The 24,365-nt window shown below is 38.2% G+C and overlaps 1 protein-coding gene across 1 annotated transcript in view; it reads left to right on the top strand.

Moving 5' to 3' along the window:
* The window catches only part of GRID1 (glutamate receptor, ionotropic, delta 1), a 536,004-nt gene that overhangs the window by 496,064 nt on the left and 15,575 nt on the right, over positions 1–24,365 (top strand). Inside the window, exons 13-15 of the mRNA XM_010001117.1 lie at positions 11,819–12,014; positions 20,426–20,592; positions 21,952–22,192. Coding sequence (XP_009999419.1) covers positions 11,819–12,014; positions 20,426–20,592; positions 21,952–22,192 — 604 coding nt within the window. The remainder of the gene's footprint in view (positions 1–11,818; positions 12,015–20,425; positions 20,593–21,951; positions 22,193–24,365) is intronic.

The raw sequence follows: 24,365 nt of genomic DNA, 5'->3' as shown, positions 1-24,365 counted from the left end.
CAGCCCTTCTGTAGTCCTTTATTCTTTAAATCAACTTCTGAAGAGACTTTCTCCTCCAGATCCTGAAGTCTCTTGCAGTCTGGTGTTTTGAAATACACTATTTGTATGCTGTTACTCTTGCCTTTCCCTCCGCTCCCTTCCCCTTTAGGATAGAGAGTTCCACAATCTTGCAAGCAGTTTTAATCTTATTTCTTTTGTCATTGACATTTTCATTCAAATCTAATATAGTGATTCCTCTGATAAATGTCTCCATGATAGAAGTTCATTCTTTATCACACCTTAAACTCTTAAGACATTAAATGAAATAGGATGGTATTTTGTCTTCTGAAATAAAAGTTGTTCTAATGCATTCTGAAATGTTTATAGACTGTCTTACCATGAGGTAGAAAACTTTGAACTTGCCATTATAGAAAAGGTTTTCAAACTTGAATATCTTCATAAGGAGATTTAGGAAGTATTTCTGACAATGTAAACTAAAAAACCAACAACAGCAAAACACGCTTTCAAGAGATGAAGATTATGAGTACTTAGAGGGGAAAAGAGCTGGGGGTCCTAGGTTTCACTGAAAACTAAGATGCTACTGTTTATTACCAAGAATGCTTTCCAGTTAGTTCTAAGTTCATTTGTTGCAAAAGATTCTCTATAGAGAAATAAAACTTTTCTGGAAATAGTACTGTGTTGCTAAGGGAAGGTTTGCATAAGTTCTTTCCTCTTCCTGGGCTCATCTGCCTAACTGAGCAATGTTCTCTTGCACGTGTGACCCCATATAATACAATACAGGATGCATTTCCAGACTCATCTGGAGATGAGGGAGAGAATGGTGTTGCCTTAGAAAAGCTATTTTGATACAGCTGCAAAAGTTCCATGAAAAGAAATGTAATCATGCACTAAAGTTGTTTGCCTTCTAAACCATTAAAACTAGCCTAGGAGAATAAACCACTAATTTAATTTAATTGATTTATGAATAGTCATATCTATCTGAAAAAGAAGAATAAAAAGTCAGAATGGGGTGGATGGTAACTACTATGTTTCTTTCATATGACAGTAATGCATTTTCCAAGCTCATATTTCAAGGTATGTAATTAAGCTACCCAATAAACTAATCTCAATATAAGGAACAGCTAGTTGGTTTTGATGTGGTGCTGTCGGTGTTTCTAGAATGAGGTTCAGCATTCAGGTGAGATGTGTTTGGGGTGAGCAAAGAGAGGCAACAGGGTCAGCTCTCTTTCTATCAACATCAGTGTAGGTCAGGATGATGTGGGAAGTACACCATGCAGCCAGGGCATGCTATCTGGGCCCTCTGAGAAACAGGCAAGTGGGCCTCCAGACTTTAAAATATGCATATGAAATGCATGCATTTTAGACATCTGTAATAACTGATGAATGCTATATGTGCTTTTGGTATTAATGAAGAGCCCTGTGTTTTGATTTCCCAGGAGTACTCAGCACATGTTCTAGCAATCAGGATGCCTCTTCAGAGGCCTTCTGTTTTCTTCTCTCCTTTCTGTCAACATTGATAGCTTCTGCTTTACTCCCTATGGTAAGGGGAGAGCGTGAAGCTGTTTTCCAGCATCACTTTGTACCTCTGACAGATCTGAGCCATATGAATTCATCCAGCCCCTCCACCCCAGCTATGAGACTGCTGACAGTGGTGCAGGCAGCAGCCCAGAGCTTTCTGCACAGAGATCCTCATTTTTGCAGTATGCGACAGCTTCTGATAAATCAAAAATTAATAAAGAGTTGAGTAGGACCTCATCCCACACTGGGATTTCATGGACTTTAATGGAACTACTCACAGTATAATGATATCCTAATAGTTATAGTACAAAGTACCAATGCCCTGAATAAGGACTTTATAAGCCAGCACCAAGATGCCAAGCTTATCCATTCTCCACTCTATTTAATTAAAAAGCTACTCTTTTTCATATGAGTGCAGCAGTGGTATCAGTACTTATAACACCAGCTGAGAAGGAAGAAAGCAATTTCTTCCCTCTTGATCTTAATCATTAATCTTCATTAGAATTTTTAGCTTCCAAATGTGAGTGGTAGAAGATATCAGTGTAGCAAACTATTTAAAGTGCATTTGCATAAAGAATAGAGGTAGTTTGCTATTTTTATTCTAGGTAAAAGCATGTGTCAGTCGCCAGATGTGTTTGATTCAGACAATATGATTTTCATGCCAACTTTATGATATGTTTGATTTAGGTGAAGTAAGTAAAACCTGCTGTTGGGACTGAGTTGCTGTTAAGCAGCAGCTGCAGTTTTTAATTTAATTAATAATTTAAGGAGTAGAATACCTTGCTTTAATTAACATGTAAACCCTTCAAGCTACTCAGAGGAAGGTCACAATGGTAAAGTGGTTTAAAAGTACAGCAAGAAAGTATTCAAAGGTAGTCCAAACGATGGATTTCTTTCTCCCAAACATGCTACTATTTTCACCTTCTCTTTGCATTTTAATTTTCTCCTCACTGTTGAATAGAATGTAGAGTTTGGCTGAAGATCTCAGGCTAACCCAGATTTGACTATTTTGAATTTGAAGGATGAGCAGCAACTGTTCATGGCTGCTCTGAATCCCTTTCTAGGCTTATAACTAAATCTGCAAACATTTTAGAGATGTGCTGTTGTGCCAAAATGTTCCTTGATCTATTCTGAAAATCTGCCTAATCATGTGGTAGTTTAAATGTGGATCTGAGTAGACAAAGTGAAGCTCCAGCTTTTGAAATTCTGGGCCTGCATCTTAAAAAAAACCTCTCCTGTGATTGCTCACAGTGTTTTTTGTCAGTCTGCTACTTTCCTTTGTTAAATTGCTAACACATTGGCCAAAGTGGGTAATATCTCAAGGGTATTCATTTGTTAGAAATACAGAAAAATGAGATGGTGAAGATAGGTCCCGTAAATGCCCTTTGTAAATATAAAGGAAATACTGTCTTCTGACTTCACTTCCTCAGTTAGACATCAGATAAACTCACGTGCAATCATAAATGCTTAACCATGACATAAACTTCATCGAGTGATCACAAGGCACCAGTGGATCCAGCTATGAGATGCAAATCCTTGGAAACTAGCTTCCATTTCTACCACTGTTAATGGAGTTACCTATTCTGCTAATGTTTGGTTTTAAAAACATTTTTCAAGTAAAGTAACCAAAACTTCTGCTGTAGGGACCATCACAGTTTCTTTGCTGTATGATAACACAGGATATCCAGAAATAAAAGATGTATTACAAATAAGCAACAACAACAAAAACCCAGTTAATGCAAAAATTAGGAATCTAAGTGACATGCTCTTATTGCCTGGAGGAGGTTTGGAGAAGAGGAGGGTTTGAAGTATAGTTAGAAACACTGGACAAGCAATCAGGAGATGTTGAGCCTATTTCTAGCTGTTTAACAGATTTCTTTCTGTGCAGTGCTGGAGCAGAGCCAGTGTCAGCTCCAGGCAAAACGAACTGCTCCGATCCAGTGACAAGTCAAGTCACACTCGTGCAGATCACTGCAGATGACTGGAGTTGCTGAGGTGGTCCTGAGGGCATCGCTTAGAAATAGCAATGCATAGGAATAACCAGAGAGCTAATTCTGTGGTCTGAAACAGTAGAATCTGTTTTACTGATAATAAGGAGAATCGTCCTTGATTTTTTCATCCAAATTTTTAAGTCTCACAGCCAGCAAAACTTTTAAGTGCTTTTGTTTCTTTGTTGTTTTGTGTTTGTTTTTTTTTAATGGGCATGTTTCCTAAATAAACCACTGGAAGATACAGAGGAGTTCTGTGAGCAATGGGACAAAGGTTAATTGGATACATTTTTGTCCTACTTGCCCCACACTTTTGACTTCAGCAAAAATGCTGCAGATTATTCTAAGTTCAGTAAAACAAAAGTGAGACTTCAAGTGATGGTAATAGTAATAGAGCATATTTCTGCTGCATCTTAGTCTTAGAAAGTATACAAAGCCTACAAATGTTTTGCCAATATAATGTGTGTAGCTAGTAATTAATTGCTATTAAAATCATAAACATGACAGTATATCATATACTGATAGCTCAGCTGTCTTCACATTTCAGTGGGTATAAATACTGTTTGTTCCCTTCTTTTAAAACTTACTCATGCAGTAGCTCTGCACAAAATTGTTGCTGTATCAGGTCTTTGGAAGACAGTTTGGTTTTCATTTCAAAGTAATGAAATAATTGTGGAAGCTGTACAAGTTACATGCTTCTAGTCCTTTGTGTACATATTATTTGTTGGTGTTTTTTTTCCTTTTTCTTACTATTTATACTCTTGTCTCCTGTCCTGGAAACCCCTCAGCATGTGCTTTTGTGCGCATGAACAGTTGCCCTGATCTCAGCAGTTCTGGACTACCTGTAACATGTGCTAGGTAGTCTAATAAACAAAATGTCTTTGGGACAGCAGGAGAGGGAAGGTCCTGATCCTATGCTGGAACGGTGACAGAACTGTTGCCATCGAGTGTAGCACAGGGACCATGTAGTGAACCCCCTCTTCCTGTAGCTTTCTTCCCCCAGTAAATCCATAACTGAATGTTGTATTTTGCTTTTGGTTGCCCCTAATACAGGGCAGTGAGTCCCAGTCCAGAGAAGGGCTTATGGATGCCACCACACTGGTAGCAATGACCATTATCATCATGAACTCAGCTGCTGCAGTGCCATTACCCACTGAGGAGTTTAATCACTGATTGTTTTAATTATAGTAAAAGAATGTAGTTGACTGTTAACTTTTCCATGGCACATGCCAACTGATTGATTTTTCCACTGGAGTGAGGTCCCTGTTTCTTTGAAATCATGTGTAGGAAGCTGTTCCTGCTCCACTGACAATGACAAGCACTGCCATGACTGCACTGTTTGTCTCCTGTGGTGGTTTGGAAATGTTTAGTCCTGGTGTGAAGGACTGCAACTCCATTGATTCCATGTAGTTTAATCTGTCAATGTTTTTGGCTTCCTTTGTAGAAACTCCCATGAGGCTTTCTCTGTTAATGCTTTTGTTTGGAGTAAAGTGGATGGTATTTTTCACAGACAGCTCAGAAATGAGTTTTACATGAACTATAGAAAGATATATTTGCTGGTGAAGGACTTGATCCTGCAAAGTGTATGTGAAGCATGCAAGTACTGCTGCCTGTTTCTACTGGGCTACTTCTATGAGTGAAGTTAAGAATTTGCTTATTGTATTTGTGAAAGAAACCCATTGCTCTGCACATCACTGCACTGAGACAGAACTAAGAGAATTTTAACTGACTTGATTTGCACTGAAATGGAATAATGCAGAATTTGTTCATGTAACTACAAAGAAGTTGGCAATTTAATTATTGATTTAAGAGCTCAGCTTGATTATTCATCATTTCAAATAAAGAGATGCACAAGTTAAAACCATGGACTTAATTCTTCTGAACTCTAATGTTATTAAATGTGGAGGTAAAGGCTACTGTCTTTCTAATAATACTTTGAACAGTTTCATTTGCCTCACTAAGAATAATATTTGAAGTGACCTTTTCTGCTTATGTAACTTACATCCAGTTTAATACACACTAGTAAAATTCCTATATGGACCTAGAATAATTGTTGGAAATATACAGAAAAAGGTAATAATATTATATTTTTTTTTAATGGGTATTTACTTTTTAGGCTCACAGCTGCTAAAGATTCTAATGTTATCTTATAATTTAGTTAATATATCACTTTCCCATATAATTGAAGACTTTCTAAATATTGGCTGCACCAAAGGTTAGGGGTAATATCTGCTATTCATTCTTCCAATTTGAAGTGGGCTTGTACTTTTGTAACTTGCATTCAAAAAGACTGAAAGTTTTTACCCCAGTCTCTGAGTCAATGAGACTGTCATCCCCTAGTGGCAAATTTATATCCATAACAGATGGATTTTATTTATTTTTTTCCCCCCACCCTGGTCTTCAACCAGTTAAACTATTCAACTTGGGTAGACCAGCTCTAGAGAATGTCTTTTTACTTAAAACTGGAGATTCAAAATCTAAGGATCCAATCCTTTCCCTTGCTGCTTCACAAATGAATTTAAAAAATAAACAGGCCTTGGGTCAGGGCTCTTCTGCTCATGTAGAAATGATCTGTACCACCACACTACCACCCATAACCTTGATTCAGCTTTGCAAACTTTCCTCACTAGAGATACCTACAAATGAGAAGCTGATCCTGCAAAACTTCCTTGGTTTCCAAGTCTGTCTCTCAGTGAGTTGACTGATGTGTGGTCACCAATAATAAATACCATTTTCTCATTTGTTCTCATAGTCTTGGCAAGTATATTCATGAACAATGTAGTTATGAGCAATTTTATTTCTCAGAATGTGAATGCTTTTCTGCAGTTCAAGGTAGGCAAAATTCTCTTTAAACTTTCCACTTCTCTTTTGCTTTCCACTGGTGATAACTTTATTTAAAAATCTCTTTTCCAATAAAGTTTTATATTCTAGGTTTCAGCTCGTAGGTATTTCTTGGGCTTACACTGGTGGTGTAACGTTGTCAATCTATTAATCTACTTTTATTTTTACTTAGAAGTTCAGTGGGATTACTTTTTTCCCCGATGCATGAAGCGTGTATTTCCCTCCCATATATCCTGTTGAAAAAAAACAGTTTTAGTTAGGAACTGCACTCATATTGAATTCTGTACAAGTCATGAGTTCCTAGCTTCTGGGGAAAAATTTCTTGGGCTTACACTGGTGGTGTAACGTTGTCAATCTATTAATCTACTTTTATTTTTACTTAGAAGTTCAGTGGGATTACTTTTTTCCCCGATGCATGAAGCGTGTATTTCCCTCCCATATATCCTGTTGAAAAAAAACAGTTTTAGTTAGGAACTGCACTCATATTGAATTCTGTACAAGTCATGAGTTCCTAGCTTCTGGAAAAAAAAAAAAAAAAAAAAAAAAAAAGTTTAAATGAAAATGAAGTAGCTTCAAGGTATTAAAAAATACACATTCAGGACTTGTGCAATGCACTTTATGTATGCATTTCTAAGGCTTCATTTAGGTAGAGCAGCTTAAAAAGTCTCATAATCTCTGGGAAGCTCTATCTTGATCAGCCATCAACGAAGACATTATGCTGCATTGAGCACAAATCTCAGGGTACTGGCTTCCTGAGGTAAAAGAAGAACATAAGCTTTCTCTGCCAAATATGGAAAAAGAAAATTTATTGTATTTGAGAGTAATCATATTACATGGTTTGACAAAACACACGTAGTGCTGTGAACGGTGAGGTTACTCGGAAGTATCTCACAACACAGAAGAATGAGGGTAGAGAGCTGATCACTACTTCTATATCTAACCTTAAGCCTTATTATTCCAAATGGCACATACATGGACAGGCAAACAGGAACTAAGCATGAAAGACTGTGTGTAGTTTTTATATACTACTGTTGATTCAGAAAGTGCTGAAATATTATGTTCCCATACGTAATAGCAAACTAAAAAAAATCCCCAGTTTTACAGTGTCAGAACACAGGCGTTATGGATGCTAATGAGAAACTGCTTCTACATCAAGGAGCTGTCAAGAATTTTCCATTTATGATTTCTCTAAGACTGAACTCAAGACAAATTACTGTGATGTAAAAGACCAGAACCGCATGACATGGCAGTGCCAGCTGATTGGCTTGCTTACAGACATTGACTTTACACACTGGAATCCAGATGCGCAGCTTGCTACAAATCTTAGGAAAAAAAATGAATGGTAACAATGAGAACAAACTCAATAAGTAATTTATTTTTTTTCCTCCTTTCTTTCTTGTTGTTTTGTTTAAAGACCTTTTTTTATAAAAATAAAAATGGCTATGAAAAGGAAGAAAATCCCATTTTTAAAATGTAGGAATTTCCTTTTTTAATACTTTGATCACATCTGATGATCCTGATTGCTCCAGTTGAGTTAATTGCCTAGCAGCTACTTAAAAGCACCTAGTGACAGGTTTAGTCTGTCACTTAGACAAGATTGTTTGTATTATTAATCCAGAAAGTCTTGGGTTTATAGTGGTTCTGGAGTAAAATAAACATATAGTGACAGCACATTTCCAGTCTAGATATCTACAGCTACATGAATCCTTTACTAGTAAGAGTACATCACCATTTTTGTTAGGTTAACCACAAATACATTTACTTAAATAAATTGGTTTACATGTACCTGCCTATTATAGCAATCACACAGTGGGTGTATGCATCTACAGGTTGAAGTTCAGCTGCTGTAACTGTAAGTGAGAAACATTGGCTTTTTCTGCTTTACTGGCTTTATCTTTAATCACATTTACAGAGAGTCCTTAATGGGTTGTGAGATCCAATAATTGAGGTGGTAAGGTTAATGGGGCATCTTGTTATGCTACACATTTTTGTTGCAAATAATGTTATATATTTAACGCATGAAATCTTTGTCCTAGGAAAATGAGCCAAGAATTTGAGTGGCTTAAAGAAGGTGGGCCCAGCTTAATGGCTGGTTGCAAAAATGAGGTCTAATAACCATGACAGCAACTGCCTTTAGAGAATGACACAATTGTAAAATGCAAACAGTATCTGAAATGTGACAATGAATGATTTTGTCTAGCAATGAAAGTTCTGAGAGAGTTAAAATAGCAATAGATTAAAAAATAGTTAAAAGAGTTTAAAAAAACTCTCTACATTTTATTATCTTAATCCATCCTGTAAAAGCCAGGAGATACTAATCTGCATGTTTTTCTATGTACATGACTGTACCTGCCATGCTCAGATCTTTTGTTCACTTCCCTGGTCATGAAGATGCTGAACATTGCCTCCACCTCCAAAGCAGAAATAGTCTATAATGAGTAAGAACTGTGACCATTCTCTGTCAAGATAACTTCTGAGACCATTGTTTGGCTACATGGTCCATTTGGTAATGGCATAAGATTATTTCTTAATTCAGTCACCATCCATCTGAATGTATGCTAGAGGAACCAATCATAAGCTTGGTTAATTACTGTGACCCTCACTGTGTCCTTCTGTCTCTCTCAGAAGATAACTTCCAATGATGGTGGAGTGTGGAGGATTTCCTGTGGCAGTGGCTGGTCATCTCATGCATCAAATAGGGCACAGCAAGAGAGGCACATGCGATCCTTAGGACACGCATTGCTCCGTATTCTCTCTTGGAAGGAAATGTTGCCAGCTAAAGAGGAAGTACTTCTCTTACTTACAATACCTAAGCAAAGGCTGTGCTTCACTCCCTGCCACCAGCACCAATTATTGGTTTATTGGGCCAGCAATTGGGCCACTTGATTTAAGCCCTGTATTTGCTCACTGTGCCTTGTGATGTTTAGAGAATTGAAGAACACTTGAAAGGCAAGATGAGCTGTGCTTTTGTTAAGTACTGATTGTCAATAACATGTAATTTAGCTAAAAGTACTGGTTGTCAATAAAATACCATTTAGCTAAAATAAAAGGCATATTTCTGAAAAAAAGCTTCCAGAGCAGTAGAGGCAGTAGAAGTGATCCAGAAAACACATTATTAAAAAGTAAAGGTTTATTTTTTATTAATTTTTTTTTTAATATCTGAATTCTCATGTACAAACTGAAACAGAATGGCAGCATGAGCAGTAGGCATTTGGAAAGTTGTTATCAGCTGAAAGCACTGCCTAAGAACATTAGCTAAATATGTTTCTGCTACTGTGCTTCTACCAAACATGCACTCCTACACATACTGAAATCCATATGCCAAACCTGGTGTGAAAAAGGTTGCCACAGGAACCCTCCAGTGTGTTGAGTACCTTTCTTTGTCATTTGTACATAGAATAGACAGAAATTTATCTTTTAACAGCCAGATCATCCTTCTCCAAGACGTAAGCAATTTCATGGGATGTGACGAAACTTATTTTTAAAAGAAGAAAGGAATTAAATATAGGACATAATCATTTAGATCAAGACTGGTGGAAAAAAGTTTCAGTTCAATGAAATGTACAGGACACACTAACGAGATCTGAATATAATTTTTTGAATTGTTAAATAAAGAAAGAAGTAAACCAAACACATATTCTCCCATTTTTCATCAGAATTTTCAATTTCCAGCAACCTCAAGGGTGTTCATTTTGTACTTTACAAAGTCCCATATACAGAGCTTGAGAAATAATAGGAGATTTGGGGTGTGATCTAACTCCTGGAGTCAGCCAAAACCCACAAGTGTGCAACATATATAGAGAAAAACTGTTCACACAGTCTTACTTAAAGCTGCTTAACAGCTTAAAATGATCAAAAGTCCTTAACACAATTTAAGAACTTAAACCACTTAAACTGTCTGAAGCAGCTGTGAGTTTGAAGAGTTTTGGCGGGGCTGGAAGAAGCAGCTCTGGGGTCAGAGCCAGCTGGCTCCCACATCGTGTGCCCAGGCACAGGGGCCCTTTTGTAGCCAAACCTGGGAGGCCTGGAGGTGGCTTGATGGAGAAGATGGAAGAGTTTACTACATATTTTTATGCAGTATTGTGGGTATGCCCAGATTGCTTTGCTTTAAATAGTGTTGCAGTTAATCTTTCAGGGATGTGAGGTGTAAGCAGTGGCATCCCCCCAGTGAAACAGGGAAAATGATGGAAGAAAAATATTGTCAGTGACAAGTCTTCAGCTGTGGAAAACAGCTTTAGCTCACAGGCCAAGGGAAGACTCTTCAGGAGCAGTGTGAAGAAATCTTCTGCAAGAGCTGCAAGGCAAAATATTTTGCTTTTGTGGCTTCACGAGTTGGAGGCAGGTGGCATGAGTGGGCCTCTCTGATGTCTTGAGGAGAATTTTATTTTTTTTTCCAGAAGATTGTTTTTGAGAAAAAGGAAGAGGAGGGGGAAGACAGGACCAGTTGTTTTAGTTTAACTCAAGCAGCATTAGTCAGCTGGTCGAATCAGAAGAGCGTTGCTGTTATTGTGTGAAGTTATACATTTATAAAACATAAAATATTATTTGTGAAATCTAGTTTGGTCCCTGCTGCTGCACATAGTGGTCAATGGTTGCATGTGTGTATGTTTAGATGGAAAAAATGGTGGTACTGCACAGAAGCCATGCTTGAGGACAAGGGAAGGAGGCACAGGAATTGGAACGAAGGTGTCAAGGTGGAAAGCAGCTAGGATGCTTCTGCTGATGGCAGTGAAGCTACCTTAGATGTTTTGCAACTTGGCCTGGTTTTCATTGATGCAGGCAGTGATTTACACCTTCCTGTGCATAAAAGGCTGTAACACAGGAGTGAATTACATTCTGTACAATTTGAGAATAAATGGTGCATTCACAGCCACTCGTGTTTGGGGCCCATTTACACTTCCTGAGTGGTATGGTGAGTAAATTAAAGTTAGGCCTGTGTGTGAATGAAAAATGCCTGTTTAACTAGAGGCTGTGAAGAGAGAAAGAGTCTTGGTGGAAATTGGAAGGAAGATGTTTTATTTGTTTGCTTAGAACAGTCATACTGATTTTGGAGATGGAGTATTGGTATAACTGCAAACTAATGCCACTGAATTCTGCAAGGTGTTTCTGGTGATGCTGATGTGGCTGGGAGTTTATACTTATAATCTGAGATTTTTCTGTGTTCAAGTCAGCCTTCATTGCACTTCATTCTTGTGCAAACTTGGCATCATAATATTTAACATGAATGTTACCTGTAAAAAAAAAAATTAAAAATCTTTACTGGAGTGAAAAAGAGCTCAGGTATTGTTGAATTTGTATGATCTCAATACAATTAAACTGCTTTTCTTTTATGATGAGGAAACAGATACACAAATGTTACTTGGTGAGGGTAAGTGCTTTCTGACTGATGACAGACATGGAAAGCATTTAATGAATACAATCTTGGTAATGTACTAGAGAATACTAATATCTTAATATTGCTTGGATTTCAGAACATTTCAAGATCTGTCCAAACAAATGGATATATCTTATGGTACAGTCAGGGATTCAGCAGTATATGAATACTTTAAAGCAAAAGGGACAAACCCTTTGGAGCAGGATAACACGTTTGCTGAACTGTGGAGGACTATCAGTAAGAATAATGGGGCAGATAATTGTGTATCAAACCCTTCTGAAGGCATCAGGAAGGTAAGACTGCATCACAGGGGGTTTTCTTTAATTTTTCTGTGATATCAATGTTGCTTGCGTGGAGTTAATAATATTAAGTCAGAGGAGAGCAATTACATAGCCATTTTAAAACAAAAAATCCCTGTCTAAAGTTCTTTTTAGTAACTCAATGGCAGATAAGTATCATATTTTGGAGTAATGATTTGGAACTGAAGTCCTTTACCTCTGCCTGAGTCTTCAGTATCTAAGTCCTTCTTTGGGTCTGACCATAAGGTGTCTAGGTTTCTTGGGAGCTCAAAAAATACCATTTTGAATGTAATTCTTTATATTATCCAGGTACTGACACTTGTCCTTTGCTTATTTTAGTGTGTGGGATTGTTCTCTGAGTTTGTGGATTGAGCATACTGGAAACATAAGTAAGGCTCAAGGAATTCACTGAACATTTCTCATAAAGCAGCAATTTAATGTAAATTTTTCTGTGTTTATTTCAGACTTTTAAAAATGCATATATCTTTCATGTGTCACCCTGCTTTCACCTAGCTTTTCTTTCTCTTGGATATGACTGCACATTTTTTTTGTGTGGAACTGAGGATGGATGTGGAATTCAAAGACTGATCCGCAACAGGCTGGGATCCTACATCCTTATGCTGAGACCTATGATCTGGTTCAGATCATGCAAATGCAAACATCCATGACTTCTCACTCTTAGTCTGCCTCTCGTCTGCTTCCCATCTTGTAGCTTAACAAAAATAGATAGTAAATAACATCAAACCACGTGTCCAGGAGTACGTTACGGCAGAAGGGATGCAGAAGTAGTTAATGAAAGTTTAACATGCTGCTCCCTCAGAGAAAAGTGTACCTCTTACTTATGACGTGATTTATTTATTTATTTATTTTCACAAAACAGCTAACATCTGTTTTTAATGCAGTGATTGTTTGATCACAGTTACTCTGTTTTCAGTGAAACACTGATTCTGAAGAAATATATTACTACTTCCTTATGCTTGTGTAAGTGGGAAATAATAACATTTTGGGGGCTTGGGTTTCCTTTTTTTCCCTTGAATCTCTGAATCCTCTTCTGAAAAGTCAGAGGGAAAGCACCCAATGTTTACTGGTTCTTACAGAGCCAAAAGGGATGTGAACACAGTAATAAAAGCCATCCCATTCCCAAATCAAAGTCCTTTAACATGAGATTCTCGACTGTTTGTGTTATACAAAAATTCTTGTGTCTTTTCAGCACAGGAGTATTTAGTCAATAGATTTGGTTCACCCTGCCTTTTTTCCCATCTCCCAGCTGAGCTTTCCTAAGGCTCTCTTCTCCCAGCTCAAACAGCCTTTCTTCCTTGATACAAGGTAGAGCTCTGGCAGTGGCAAAGTCTGCAATGTGTTGGGTTTTTTTAATCTGCTCAATACTTTATGAAAATGAGGCCTCTGTTTTGAGAGACTTTGTTAACATTTAAAGGAAGTAGAAGTGGAGACATTTAATTCTAGCATTCAAACCAATAATAAAACAGTTTACTTTAGAAAAATGCACAATATTTTACTTCCTTTATTATTATTTCTTTTCTATGATTCTTATGTCAGTGGATGATCTTTAGCCATGAGATTGCAAATACACTTATTCTGTAAACCTACTGCATGCTGCCATTTATGATAGTTAGATCTGCCTAAGCCAGAAATGTAACTGTAAATTGGCAGGCTGTTTAGAATGCCAGTTATATTGTCTGTATGGAGCTGGCAGTTCCATCCCATCTATGTGATAATAACTTCTCATATTAAGTTCGATTCCAATAATTGTAGGGTGATTTTTATGTAACTTGGTCAGGTCATTCAATTAATGTCAACAATAACCAAATTTACTTCAGTCCCCAACACTGACCATGGCTGCTATTTGATTTGACATCTACATAAATTTGGCTTAATATTTAATAACATTGTCAACTAAACTGTGGTGTTTATAGTTTAAATGTCACTCCTCCTAGCTCATTGAGCTATTTGAATAAACAAGTTTTTCATGTTAAGTATTATGGCTAGAAATGCTATTTTTTCTAAAGGAGAATTTATGTCAGGCAAGGATATGTGGCTTCCCATCCATAAACACACACTGCTGCGTCGAAGAGATGTAAATGTGCCTTTAAAATGTATTTTATAGGAAATGGGAAATCTAAATCTCTCTGGCATAAAAAGATCCCTCAAACGTTGTTCTGAATGAGAACTTGCCTGACACAATGCAAAAGAGATCACTACTACCTTTTCTCCCCTCTTTCCCCTTTCCCTTTGATTTAGACAGCACGACAGATCAGCTGCAGTTAAAAACAGAGCAATGCTGCTTCAATGCAAGACAGAATAGTGCTGCTTATTTATGGTACAGGCAGATATTTCAGATGTTTGTCTCTTTTCCATTTACCTCTTGCCATTTCTCGGAGATTTTCCTAGTCTCTTTAATTGCCTAATACCAAAAAGATAAGAGTGGAGGAATGTCCTGAAAGCTTTTGTGGTGTTCAGTTGCCATGGAAGAGGTCTCCCTTCAGACCCAGCACAGTCCCTGTAGCCTCACTGACCATTTCCCACTGTCAAGGCACAGCTTTTGCAGTGCTGGTAGACCCATTAATGCACTGCAAAGTCACATTAGAGACATGGTCCTTACAGATGGGAAATGTCCTCCTATTCATAAATGCCCCTGCTCAGTAGAAGAGGAGGTTATCAGACAAATATCCAGCCCATACAAAATGTTATTTTTCCACTTGAGAGTTCTGGTACAGGTGAGGATTGACTTAACACTGTGGTATGGAAAGTTTCTTTCTGGGTCAAGTTCCAGCCAGGATCCCCAAGAGCAAGCAGTGGGTAGTTCCTGCTGTCTTATACCAGGTGGACACTGGCATTGGAATAGACACATCTCTAGGCCATTTGTAAATTTCAGCAAACTCTTTGCAGAATACCTGGGGGCAATCAGTTCTTCAGGGTAATTACTAGTTACCACAACATATGTAATACCCTGTGGCTTTTTTTTTCCAATGTAGGCAGCCTTTTTCCATTTGAACAAATGAAGTCAGATGATCCCTATGTATTGCCTTAGATATCTATGTTACATATATACACACATAGGAGAATTAAACTGTTACTGTGGTTTTTTTTAAGTCTTGCTTTCGTGGAGACTGATTGTTCCCCTGTGCAATCAATTTGGAGACAAAATTACTCTGAATCCGTTCATTTCTTCCTTGATATCACTTTTGATGAAGTGATCAAAACCAAGTACAGTACAAAATATGAATGTGTCATTGATTTAGGTAATGGGGGAGTAAGTTTATTCCTTCCCTATTTTGCTTCCTTCAAAAAGTTTCTTTCCCTTAATGAATACTAAGCATTAAATCAGAGCATTTCTTGTTGAACAGTCACCTCTGTTCATTTTTGGTTTGAGAGTAAAATCAATTTAAATATTCAGTGAATAGGATTCTTGTAAACTATTTTTTCCAATGGTTTGTTGTCCACAATGAATTGTGAATTGTGGTTGCTTGTCCATATGTTTTCATGGGTCCTCATAAATTTCTCCATTTCTTGACCCATCAGCCTTTGGAGTGAAAGCAAATGATTCCTTAAAGCATGAATATATTACATACTTTAGTGGCTCCTTCATTATATTAATTTTTAAATCATCTGAACAGAATTAAATGGCATGTTTTCCTTTTATTAGAGCTGTGTTGCTTCTCTTAAAGCACTTTCTTACAGATAATAAATGTTATCCAAGCATGTTTTTGAACTATTCCAATAATGCCAATGTAAAGGTCACTTCTTGATATTTCTGTGGTACCAGCCATATAATGGGATCAGCTACAGTGACACTCCTTTCTTTCTAAATTAATGATGACTGTTACATTATTTGTGCACTTTTGCCTTTACTATGGTAGCCTCTTCATAAGTTTTAGATAAATCAGACATATTAGTGATTAATCAGCAATTTGTCTTTTTTCTAGTTATTGTTATTTCTTACCAAACTTTCTTAAAAAAACCATCATTTTACCATCAGTAAAGTAAGACCCTTTGAACAATATTCTTCCATCTCCCTCCATGTTGAAGAGCGACATTATGAGGTTGTTTACTGCTTTTCGAAGTATTACTATTCTCTTTGTTGTCCTTCTTATATCTAGGAGACAGTCTTCCTTGGCCTTTTTAATTTTTTTATGATTGTGAAGAAGAAATATTTTTAACAAATTTTGCCTAGGGATTTCTTTTTTTTTAAATCTGTTTTTTTAAACCTCTTCAATCAAAGGTAAATCTGGTGCCTTTGGTGCAAATAATCATAATAGTTCCTCCACCTGGGTGGAATAAATGCATGCTGCTTTGGCTGAATTTCTCTTAAAGAGGTTTTTGAAAGTTTAACCAAGCTATTTTTGTTTTGTTCTACAATATGCCTGCATGCTGAGAGTTGCAATTAGGACACAGCAAAGGAGCAAAATGAGACATCCAATAAAAGCCTAAATTTTAGCTGCTCATTCTGTGTTTCATTTCAGTTATTCTTTATTCAAGCTCTTTCACCTATTCTCAGCTGGTATTCGCCACATTTGCTTTTACCATCTCTCTCTAGATATTATCTTTGCAATGATATGTGATCACTCGAGCATTTTCACCCTATTTTGGGCCCTAAAACCACACAATGCAGGCTTTAGATGGCTGAGCTGTAAATGCAAGTGTCAGAAAATAGGGATCTTTGCTGTATTGTGGTCATGGGTAGGTAAATCTGTGTCACATGCAGCTAGTTTCCTGCTCATACATCCCATGGATCAGTGCCAGCTGTTTCCTGCAATTCTTAGTCTTACTACCTCCAGTACACCTCTGGCGTGGAAGCTAAAGGGTGTGCACATGTGTATTCACACATTCCTTCATGTGACAAAAATGAGAAGTTTAAACTACTTTTTAAAAGCTTTGATTTTTTGTTGAAAGTAAGTATCAATTTGGTTTTATTTGTCTATTACTGCTTGCCTCAGGAAGATAGAAACATAACTCAAACACACATATATATGTGTTTGATTATGTGTCCTGTACATGTGTTTTTCAAAGTCTGTAAGCTTTCCTTTGAATGGAATAAATTATACTGCTGAGTTTTACAAGAGATATTACAAGGATCTGAAGGATGCTGGAATTAGAAGCAACTAAACACTTGGTCATAAAGAAGACTTCCATGCAATGAACACAATAATAGTACAAGATCTTTGCTCTTCAGAGAAGAAAATTACACAAGTGGAAGAAGTTTTGGAAGAGACAAATCTTCCCATAGGAAAAATTTTTGGAGATTCTGGTTTTGGCAAGCAGAGAGGGGAAACAGTTGTAGATCCAGTATTTCTGGGAGCTGAGAATTATGCATAACTAAACGTCTAAAGCTCAGATTCCTGTTTACCCTGAAATGACCAGGCCATCAGGGAAATAACGTTCTGCAGATGTGATGGCACCAGATAGAACTATTTATGTAATAAAATATATATAACTGATATGAAGAGACCAGGTAGACTTTGTTTATTGACGACTTACAGTTATAGCGCTAACTTAGGACAGCAACATTGCAAATGCAAGAGAAGTAGTCCTTGCCGAAAGATCTGCTGTCTAACATTGAGATTGAGTGTACAAAGCTCATCTATATAAAATTCAGAAAACTGGAGCTTGAAAAGTAGAATCAATAGTGTGATTTTTCTCTAGGCATTGCCTTATAATTGAAATTGAATATTTGAGGAAGACTGTTCCTCAAGTATTACTAAGGAAAAGATCAGAAATGTATGACATTTTGTCACTGTTCTTCTTTTAAACTGTAGATTTGAAAAGATGATTTACAGAGCGATTCTGTAACTGAAAGATACAGCTATTTCAAATAAATGAACAAGCATATAAAAAAACAACTAGAAAGATATAAGCCACATTTTAGCATAGCGATTTAGGCCAAATATTTTCTGGGTCTCCTCTTTCTGTACATCCACCAGGCAAGTTTTTGTTCTTTAATAACATAGATTTTGAATAAATTCTGTGTACGGTAACAAATGCTGTTGTCTTTGGTTCCATGAGCACAATTTTAATGCACTTGAACTTGGACAGCTTTTCATCATAGGTAGCAAAAGCCTGTGCACTCTTTACCATAGAACACAACCTGCCTGAGAAGTGCAGAAACTGGGCTTTTGATGGTACTTCCCTGCCAAGAACACTGGTAGGACTAATGCTCATTGCCTGTTGTCCCCAACCAGGTGGGAGGCCTGCCAGCCTGGATGGGAAAGCATAAAACGTGAATTGTTAAAGCCCATCATGGGAAGAGCAGAGGGGAAGATGCAAAGATTTATGGTTAACAACCCAGTTAGTTATGGGTACATGATTATTCAGCAAATACCTCTGAAAAGCATATTTTATGCTTCAAAAAATGTGGCTTGCTGCCTTATTATAGGCTCAATATAGATGCCCTAAGGAATCACTATCTTGCCATCCTTAATTTTTTATGCATCATTGTCTTAGGTTATAAAGCCTATTCTGGCTGTCACATAGAGTAAAGAGTGATTTGGCTGTTCTTTCCTCCTTCATACCACTGTTCCCAGTTAGGTAGACAGCCAGGTACAGTATTACAATGCAGATATGGGAGTCTTGCTCTGGTCTGGTTTCATACAGTGTCATTGAACTGAGAGATATTTTATGAACAGGCTAGTTGAGTAAGTTGTGTCAGCTCAATGTATGATCTCAACAGTAAGAGTTCTGTGCTCATATTTTAATAACTCCTGTAAGGTCGCTATCTAGTTTAGATTTTATTAGTGTTTTGTACTAGTATAGAAATAGTTGTCTGAGGCTGTATGCATTAATTGCTGTTGCTCTGGCCTGACCAGGGTGATGGCAAAGGAGAAACTGGGGACAAACCCACAGTGGTGGCATACCCTTAACAAAATATTGTTTTCATATTGTCATTTTAAATCTTACCAAAGAGGAAGGATATAACATTTTTACTCTGGTTTAACTCAGAAGCAAATGTGTTTGGGGATGTATAATTGCCTTGATGCAGTTACCACGGAAGAGGGGAAAAAGAGGTGGATTGTAGCAAGAAGCTTACAGAAAATCCAGACAACAGACTTTTAATCTTTGTTTTCCTGAATTCCACCCACTAGATGATAACTCACTCATTTGACTTATCGTCATGTTTGAACAACTGTCAGGGACTTCAGAAAGCTATGGTTTCTATCAAAGCATGATGAAGTAAAATTAGCTTAATTGCTCAACTGATAATTCAAATACAAGAAAATATTTCAAGGAGTCTTAGAGGCTTACAGGTGAATTCAAAACTGAGCTTACTCAAAAGTGGAAAATATCTGGAAGGATGAGCTAATTCCGTGTCAGAGCTGCAGCCATTTACCAGGGGAGCTTGGTGATTCAGCTCCCATAAAAAAACTGAACGCAGGACTGCAGCTCCCTGCCTTCCTTTGTTCTGACCTAAAGAAAGATCTGAAATCACCAAAAATTAAAACAAAACCAAATAAAACACAAACAAAAAGAAGTACTGGAAGACTACATTCATCACTACTCATTTATTTGCATTAGATGTTCCAACCCATCTGTTCCATGGTTCCTCTGTATATTCACTAGAGACATAAAAACATAACACTTAAATATATTAGGAAACCAATTATTACTTTAACAACAGCAACAAAATTATTAATCTCTTCTTTACTGAATCCCTCTTCAGACATGTTTCTTGCATCTTATGTTAAGTAAGGTGATTTACATTCAGAGTATGCACTGGGTTTGAAACCAAATTAAGGCTGACATTTCAGGACATCTGTGGTAGGTGTGTCCTAAAATAAAACAATACTTGTCTCAAAACTGAGATAACAGGAAATGCTGTTGACTCTTTTTACCTGTGAAAGAAAAGAGGAAACTAAGCTCAGAGCATGCCTTTTGTTCAGGACTAACACAGCTCTTGGAAGGGGCTTTGCTTATTTACGCATTGATATGAGGAAAGGTGTACAGTTGCCATTTTGGTGACTGTGACAAGTAGGAAGCACCACTTATTGCTCATTCAGTACCCATCTAGTCACATGCATGTATGGAACTGGTTACACTCCTGATAATCCATGTTTCCTACAAAACATAGATCAAATTTAAGCAGTCAAGGCAATAGCTTTCATTTACAACTAGTTACCTGTTACGTATGCCTTGCCTACACTTATAGTTGGCTACATTATCCTATGTATTCCTATTAAAAATGGAAAACATTTTTGTAAGGTTTGATGTCAATGAGGTAGTGCTGGGAGGGAAGAGTTTTAGAAATGTATTAAGATGTTGAAGGTCTACAGACAAACTGTGACCTAACGAAATTCAACTGTGGAGTATTGACAAGCTTAGAGTTTGCTTGGTTTTTATTCTACCTAGAAATGTAGCTTAGCTTAGATTTTGTTGTGTTCATGATGTATTCACAGGCAAAAAAGGGAAACTATGCTTTCCTGTGGGATGTGACGGTGGTGGAATATGCTGCACTGACGGATGATGAATGCTCTGTGACAGTCATTGGAAACAGCATTAGCAGCAAAGGATATGGAATAGCACTTCAGCATGGAAGCCCCTACAGAGATCTTTTCTCTCAGAGGTAAACTGATACAAAACTCATTTTACAGGATTTCTCTCTACAGCCACCAAGACATCATCTAATTTGTTGCTCCCATTAATTTTGGCAATTACTGAAAACATGACAGTAAGCGATAGCAGAAGGGTTATCAGATCAAGTTTCAACAAAGCTCCTACTTCTGTTCCATGTGCATCTGCTTAGGGAGGAGGGGACAGGAGGTTGTGTGTGGCCTCACACCTCCAGGCATCACTGCCTCTGGCAGAAAAAGAACTAATATCCTCAGAGCTTTGTATGAGCTTAGGGGGAGGACCAAAGAGAGATCTTTGATTCATGCTATGTTTTGCAGGCTATGAAGCAATGTGTTGCTCCCTACAGTAAGCAAGTAATAATGCCCTAGTATATCCCTTAGGGTGGAAGACAGGTCCAAACCTCACAGCGGCACAGGAAAACAAGAATTGCTGAGTACTGACTGCATGGGATTGCCAAGACTGTGCCACTAAAAGACTATGCCATTTAGTGATCTCTGAGCTATCAGCTGGGAATATTTATTTTTTTTAATGAATGTGCACACTGAAATGAAGACATGCAGTTGTGCAGGCATGTGTGGCCTTAGCAGAAGGTGAGCTGGTGCTCTGCTTCAGGCAGGGAGCTGAAGCAAGATTTCCCAGTCTTGCTCCTTCTTTATAAAAAGGAATAAAACTCCAGCTGCATAACAAGAGACAAAGCTGCCTCAAGAGAAAAGATTGTTAGTAAACAACTAAAACAGTTATCAAGCCAAATCCAAAATGAATCATTTATATAGAGAAGAGAGACTTCGTAAGAGGCAAAACAATGATTAATTAGCAACTGTTAACACAGTAATTCAGGCATGAAGTAAAAGCATTGAAGTAAAATTCTTCTGAATAAACTACATTTGCTGAAATAAATTAGTTGGTTGCTGCTTAAAATTATTTGTACTAAGTTGCACAGAAATAGTAGCATGTTTAAGTCTGATGTGATTTTGAAATTGGTGTGGGAGAGCAGCAGTGGAGTGGGTTGAGCATTTTGCTAATGGGACCAGCTGTTGCAGCTGAATGTAGCCAGACCATCCGTGACTAACTGGGTGATTTCCCTTGGAAATGCTTCTTGCATTGCAGAGGAATTTTTGACAGTCTCTTCTTTCTCTAAAGTAACCCAGTGGAGTTTACCTGCTGCTGTGAGTAAAAAGAAATCCTGGTGTAACGGAGTTTCAGATGAAGAATTCTACACAGTGGTGGTAATGGGATGGAGTTTTGAATTGTGGGATGGTATATGTAAGAGTTACATGACATACAGTAAAGATTAAAAAGCTGTGAAAAAATGATAATTGAAAATAATTCTTGTCTTTTGAAACTTCTGCAGGATCCTAGAGCTGCAAGAAAGTGGAGATTTGGATGTTCTTAAACAGAAATGGTGGCCACGGATGGGACGTTGTGACCTGAATAGCCACACCAGTGCACAGACAGATGGGAAGGCGCTCAAGCTTCACAGTTTTGCAGGCGTTTTCTGCATTTTAGCAATAGGCCTCCTTCTTGCATGTTTGGTGGCAGCACTGGAGTTGTGGTGGAACAGCAACCGTTGTCATCAAGAAACACCGAAAGAGGTCCATAACTTTTATTCTTATCACAATTAAAAGTAGAAAACACAAAAGAAAGAGAGAGCGAGTGGAAGTTATGGGATTTTAGGTGCTCTCATACCATAAATTTGATTAATTTTGATTTGCCGTACTAAGCTTTGCATATAACTTTCTGGGTGGTTGTTTCTAAAAAAATAATAAAAAAACAAACCATATCTTTTGTACACATGAAAGGTGCCAAACTTACAGCCCTGGAGACTAAAGTCCTCTATTTATTTATAAAGCAGATACAGCATGGGCAGCAGCAGTGCAAACTTCCCCACATTGCCCCACCAATGTGCCTCAACTCTGACCTGGAGAGACCACCTTTAGGGGTAAGAGAGTAGTTCAGAAACACGCCCTCGGCCCCTCTGCCGTGAGTGATGAGGAGGCCCCTCACAGGCACACAGCTGTGCCACCTGTGGTAATGTTTTCTATGATCTGAGACCCCCCTCCATTGGCTGTGAGAACCATGTCCATCCTCTGCAGGCTGTGCAGCAGTGGGTAGCTGTTTTCCTTCATGGCTGACCTAGGCTGTTTGAAGAGGTACACGAGCAATTTAAAATAAACCAGCTAGTTATTAGTTGAATAAGCCATATTGCCATGACACTGTTTAAATGCTTGCTTTATTTTGAAATCAATTTTATTTCTAAAGTAGGAGCCTATGAGTAAACCAACTTTCATGACATATTTTAGCTAGGAAAACATCTGAGAATTTCCCAGGTTTGAAGTTTTCATGCACAGCAGCTAGTCAGAGTTAGTGATGCTATGATAGAATAATCAGTCCATACTCAGATCTGTCTTGCATGAAGCCTGTATTTCTTTACATAGATTTAAATGTTTAACAAACTAACCTCTTGTAACTTTTGAGGCATTTGTAGGTGCTTTCATCTTGGAACAGATGTTTGTTACAAGTGAATGATAGCAGTGAACTGCTTTGCAGCTGGAAAATAGTACATAGCCCATCAATTCCAACCTATTTTTCTCAGGTTTCCAGCAGTACTATTTTGTGTACCAATCACCTGTAAGCAGTTCTGGCAAATGGGATCTGAAGGTTCATGTTGCAGTCTGTAATGTTGTGGAATACTTATCAGTAAGAATCCGTTCTCCTGAGTTCCCACTTCTCCCATCTGAACTCACCCATCAAGTGCTTGGTGATAAACATCTGTTCCACGTTTGTGGGACAAAGATGCAAAATCACTTGCGTGTGGCTCCACAATATACATTAGTGAAAAGGAAATGTTGGTGAAAGTAAATCATGTCTCTATGCAATGCAGCGCTCCAAAAGCAGGCACAGGGAGAGCACAAATAGGATCTCTTACTTGTAAAGAAGCTTTCATATGAGCAGAAGTGCATGTTTAATTGGTTAAATGCATTTTGCCCTGCTGCCTTGCAGAAGTCACTGCTGCTGTAACTCCAAAGGCCCCACACCACATTCACGTTGCTGAGCCCTAAACCCTAGCAGCAGGTCCTTCACTGCTCACTGTGAAAGCCTGGGAGGACAAAGGGCAGGGATCTGGTCTGAAGTGTCCTCAGGCTGTGTGCACAACCATTTGTCTTGCCATACTCTGCAGGGTGTTCCTCAGGGACTCGCGTTTTTGCATCTTTGTAGAGATGAGAACATGCCCCAAAGGCAGTTTCACATCGGTAAGGAGTTTTAAATGCTTGGTTTCTCTCATCTCTGGAAAAGGATCTATCTTCCTAAGTTTAAATATTTTGCTCGTGCTCTTCATTTCTTTTTTTTCTATCTGTAAGAAGGATTATTACAGATCCCTGCCTACCCTATCATGTCTTTTCTCCCTTCTTATCCCTCTCCTCCTCCTCCCCTTTCCCTCCAGTGTGTTCTCAGTTAGGGTTGCTCTGCGTGTTCTCTGTTGCACTTTCTTTTAAACTTCTATTTATAAAAAGTATATGGAAGTTACCCAAAGGGTAAAGCTGTACTCTTGAAGCTCACCTGCGTGTGGGGCTGGGTGTAGAGCACAGCGAGCCTGGGGCCGAGGCAGGCAGATTTAGCTCGGGTACAGCAGACACACAGCCGGCCTGCCGTCCAGAAACAGTGCTGCCGAGAGGGGAGAGGCAGCGGGAGCCCTGGCACAAGCAGGTGGTGAGGTGGAGCGAGGAAGTGTTTGGGCAGGGGCTGCGGGCAGGGGCTGCGGGGGCA

The sequence above is a fragment of the Chaetura pelagica genome, unplaced genomic scaffold (assembly GCF_000747805.2).
Source record: "Chaetura pelagica isolate M959 unplaced genomic scaffold, ChaPel_1.0 scaffold346, whole genome shotgun sequence".
NCBI classification, from domain to species: Eukaryota; Metazoa; Chordata; class Aves; order Apodiformes; family Apodidae; genus Chaetura; species Chaetura pelagica.
Note: the sequence above shows the minus strand (reverse complement) of the source record. Positions and strands in the feature narration are given on the sequence as shown.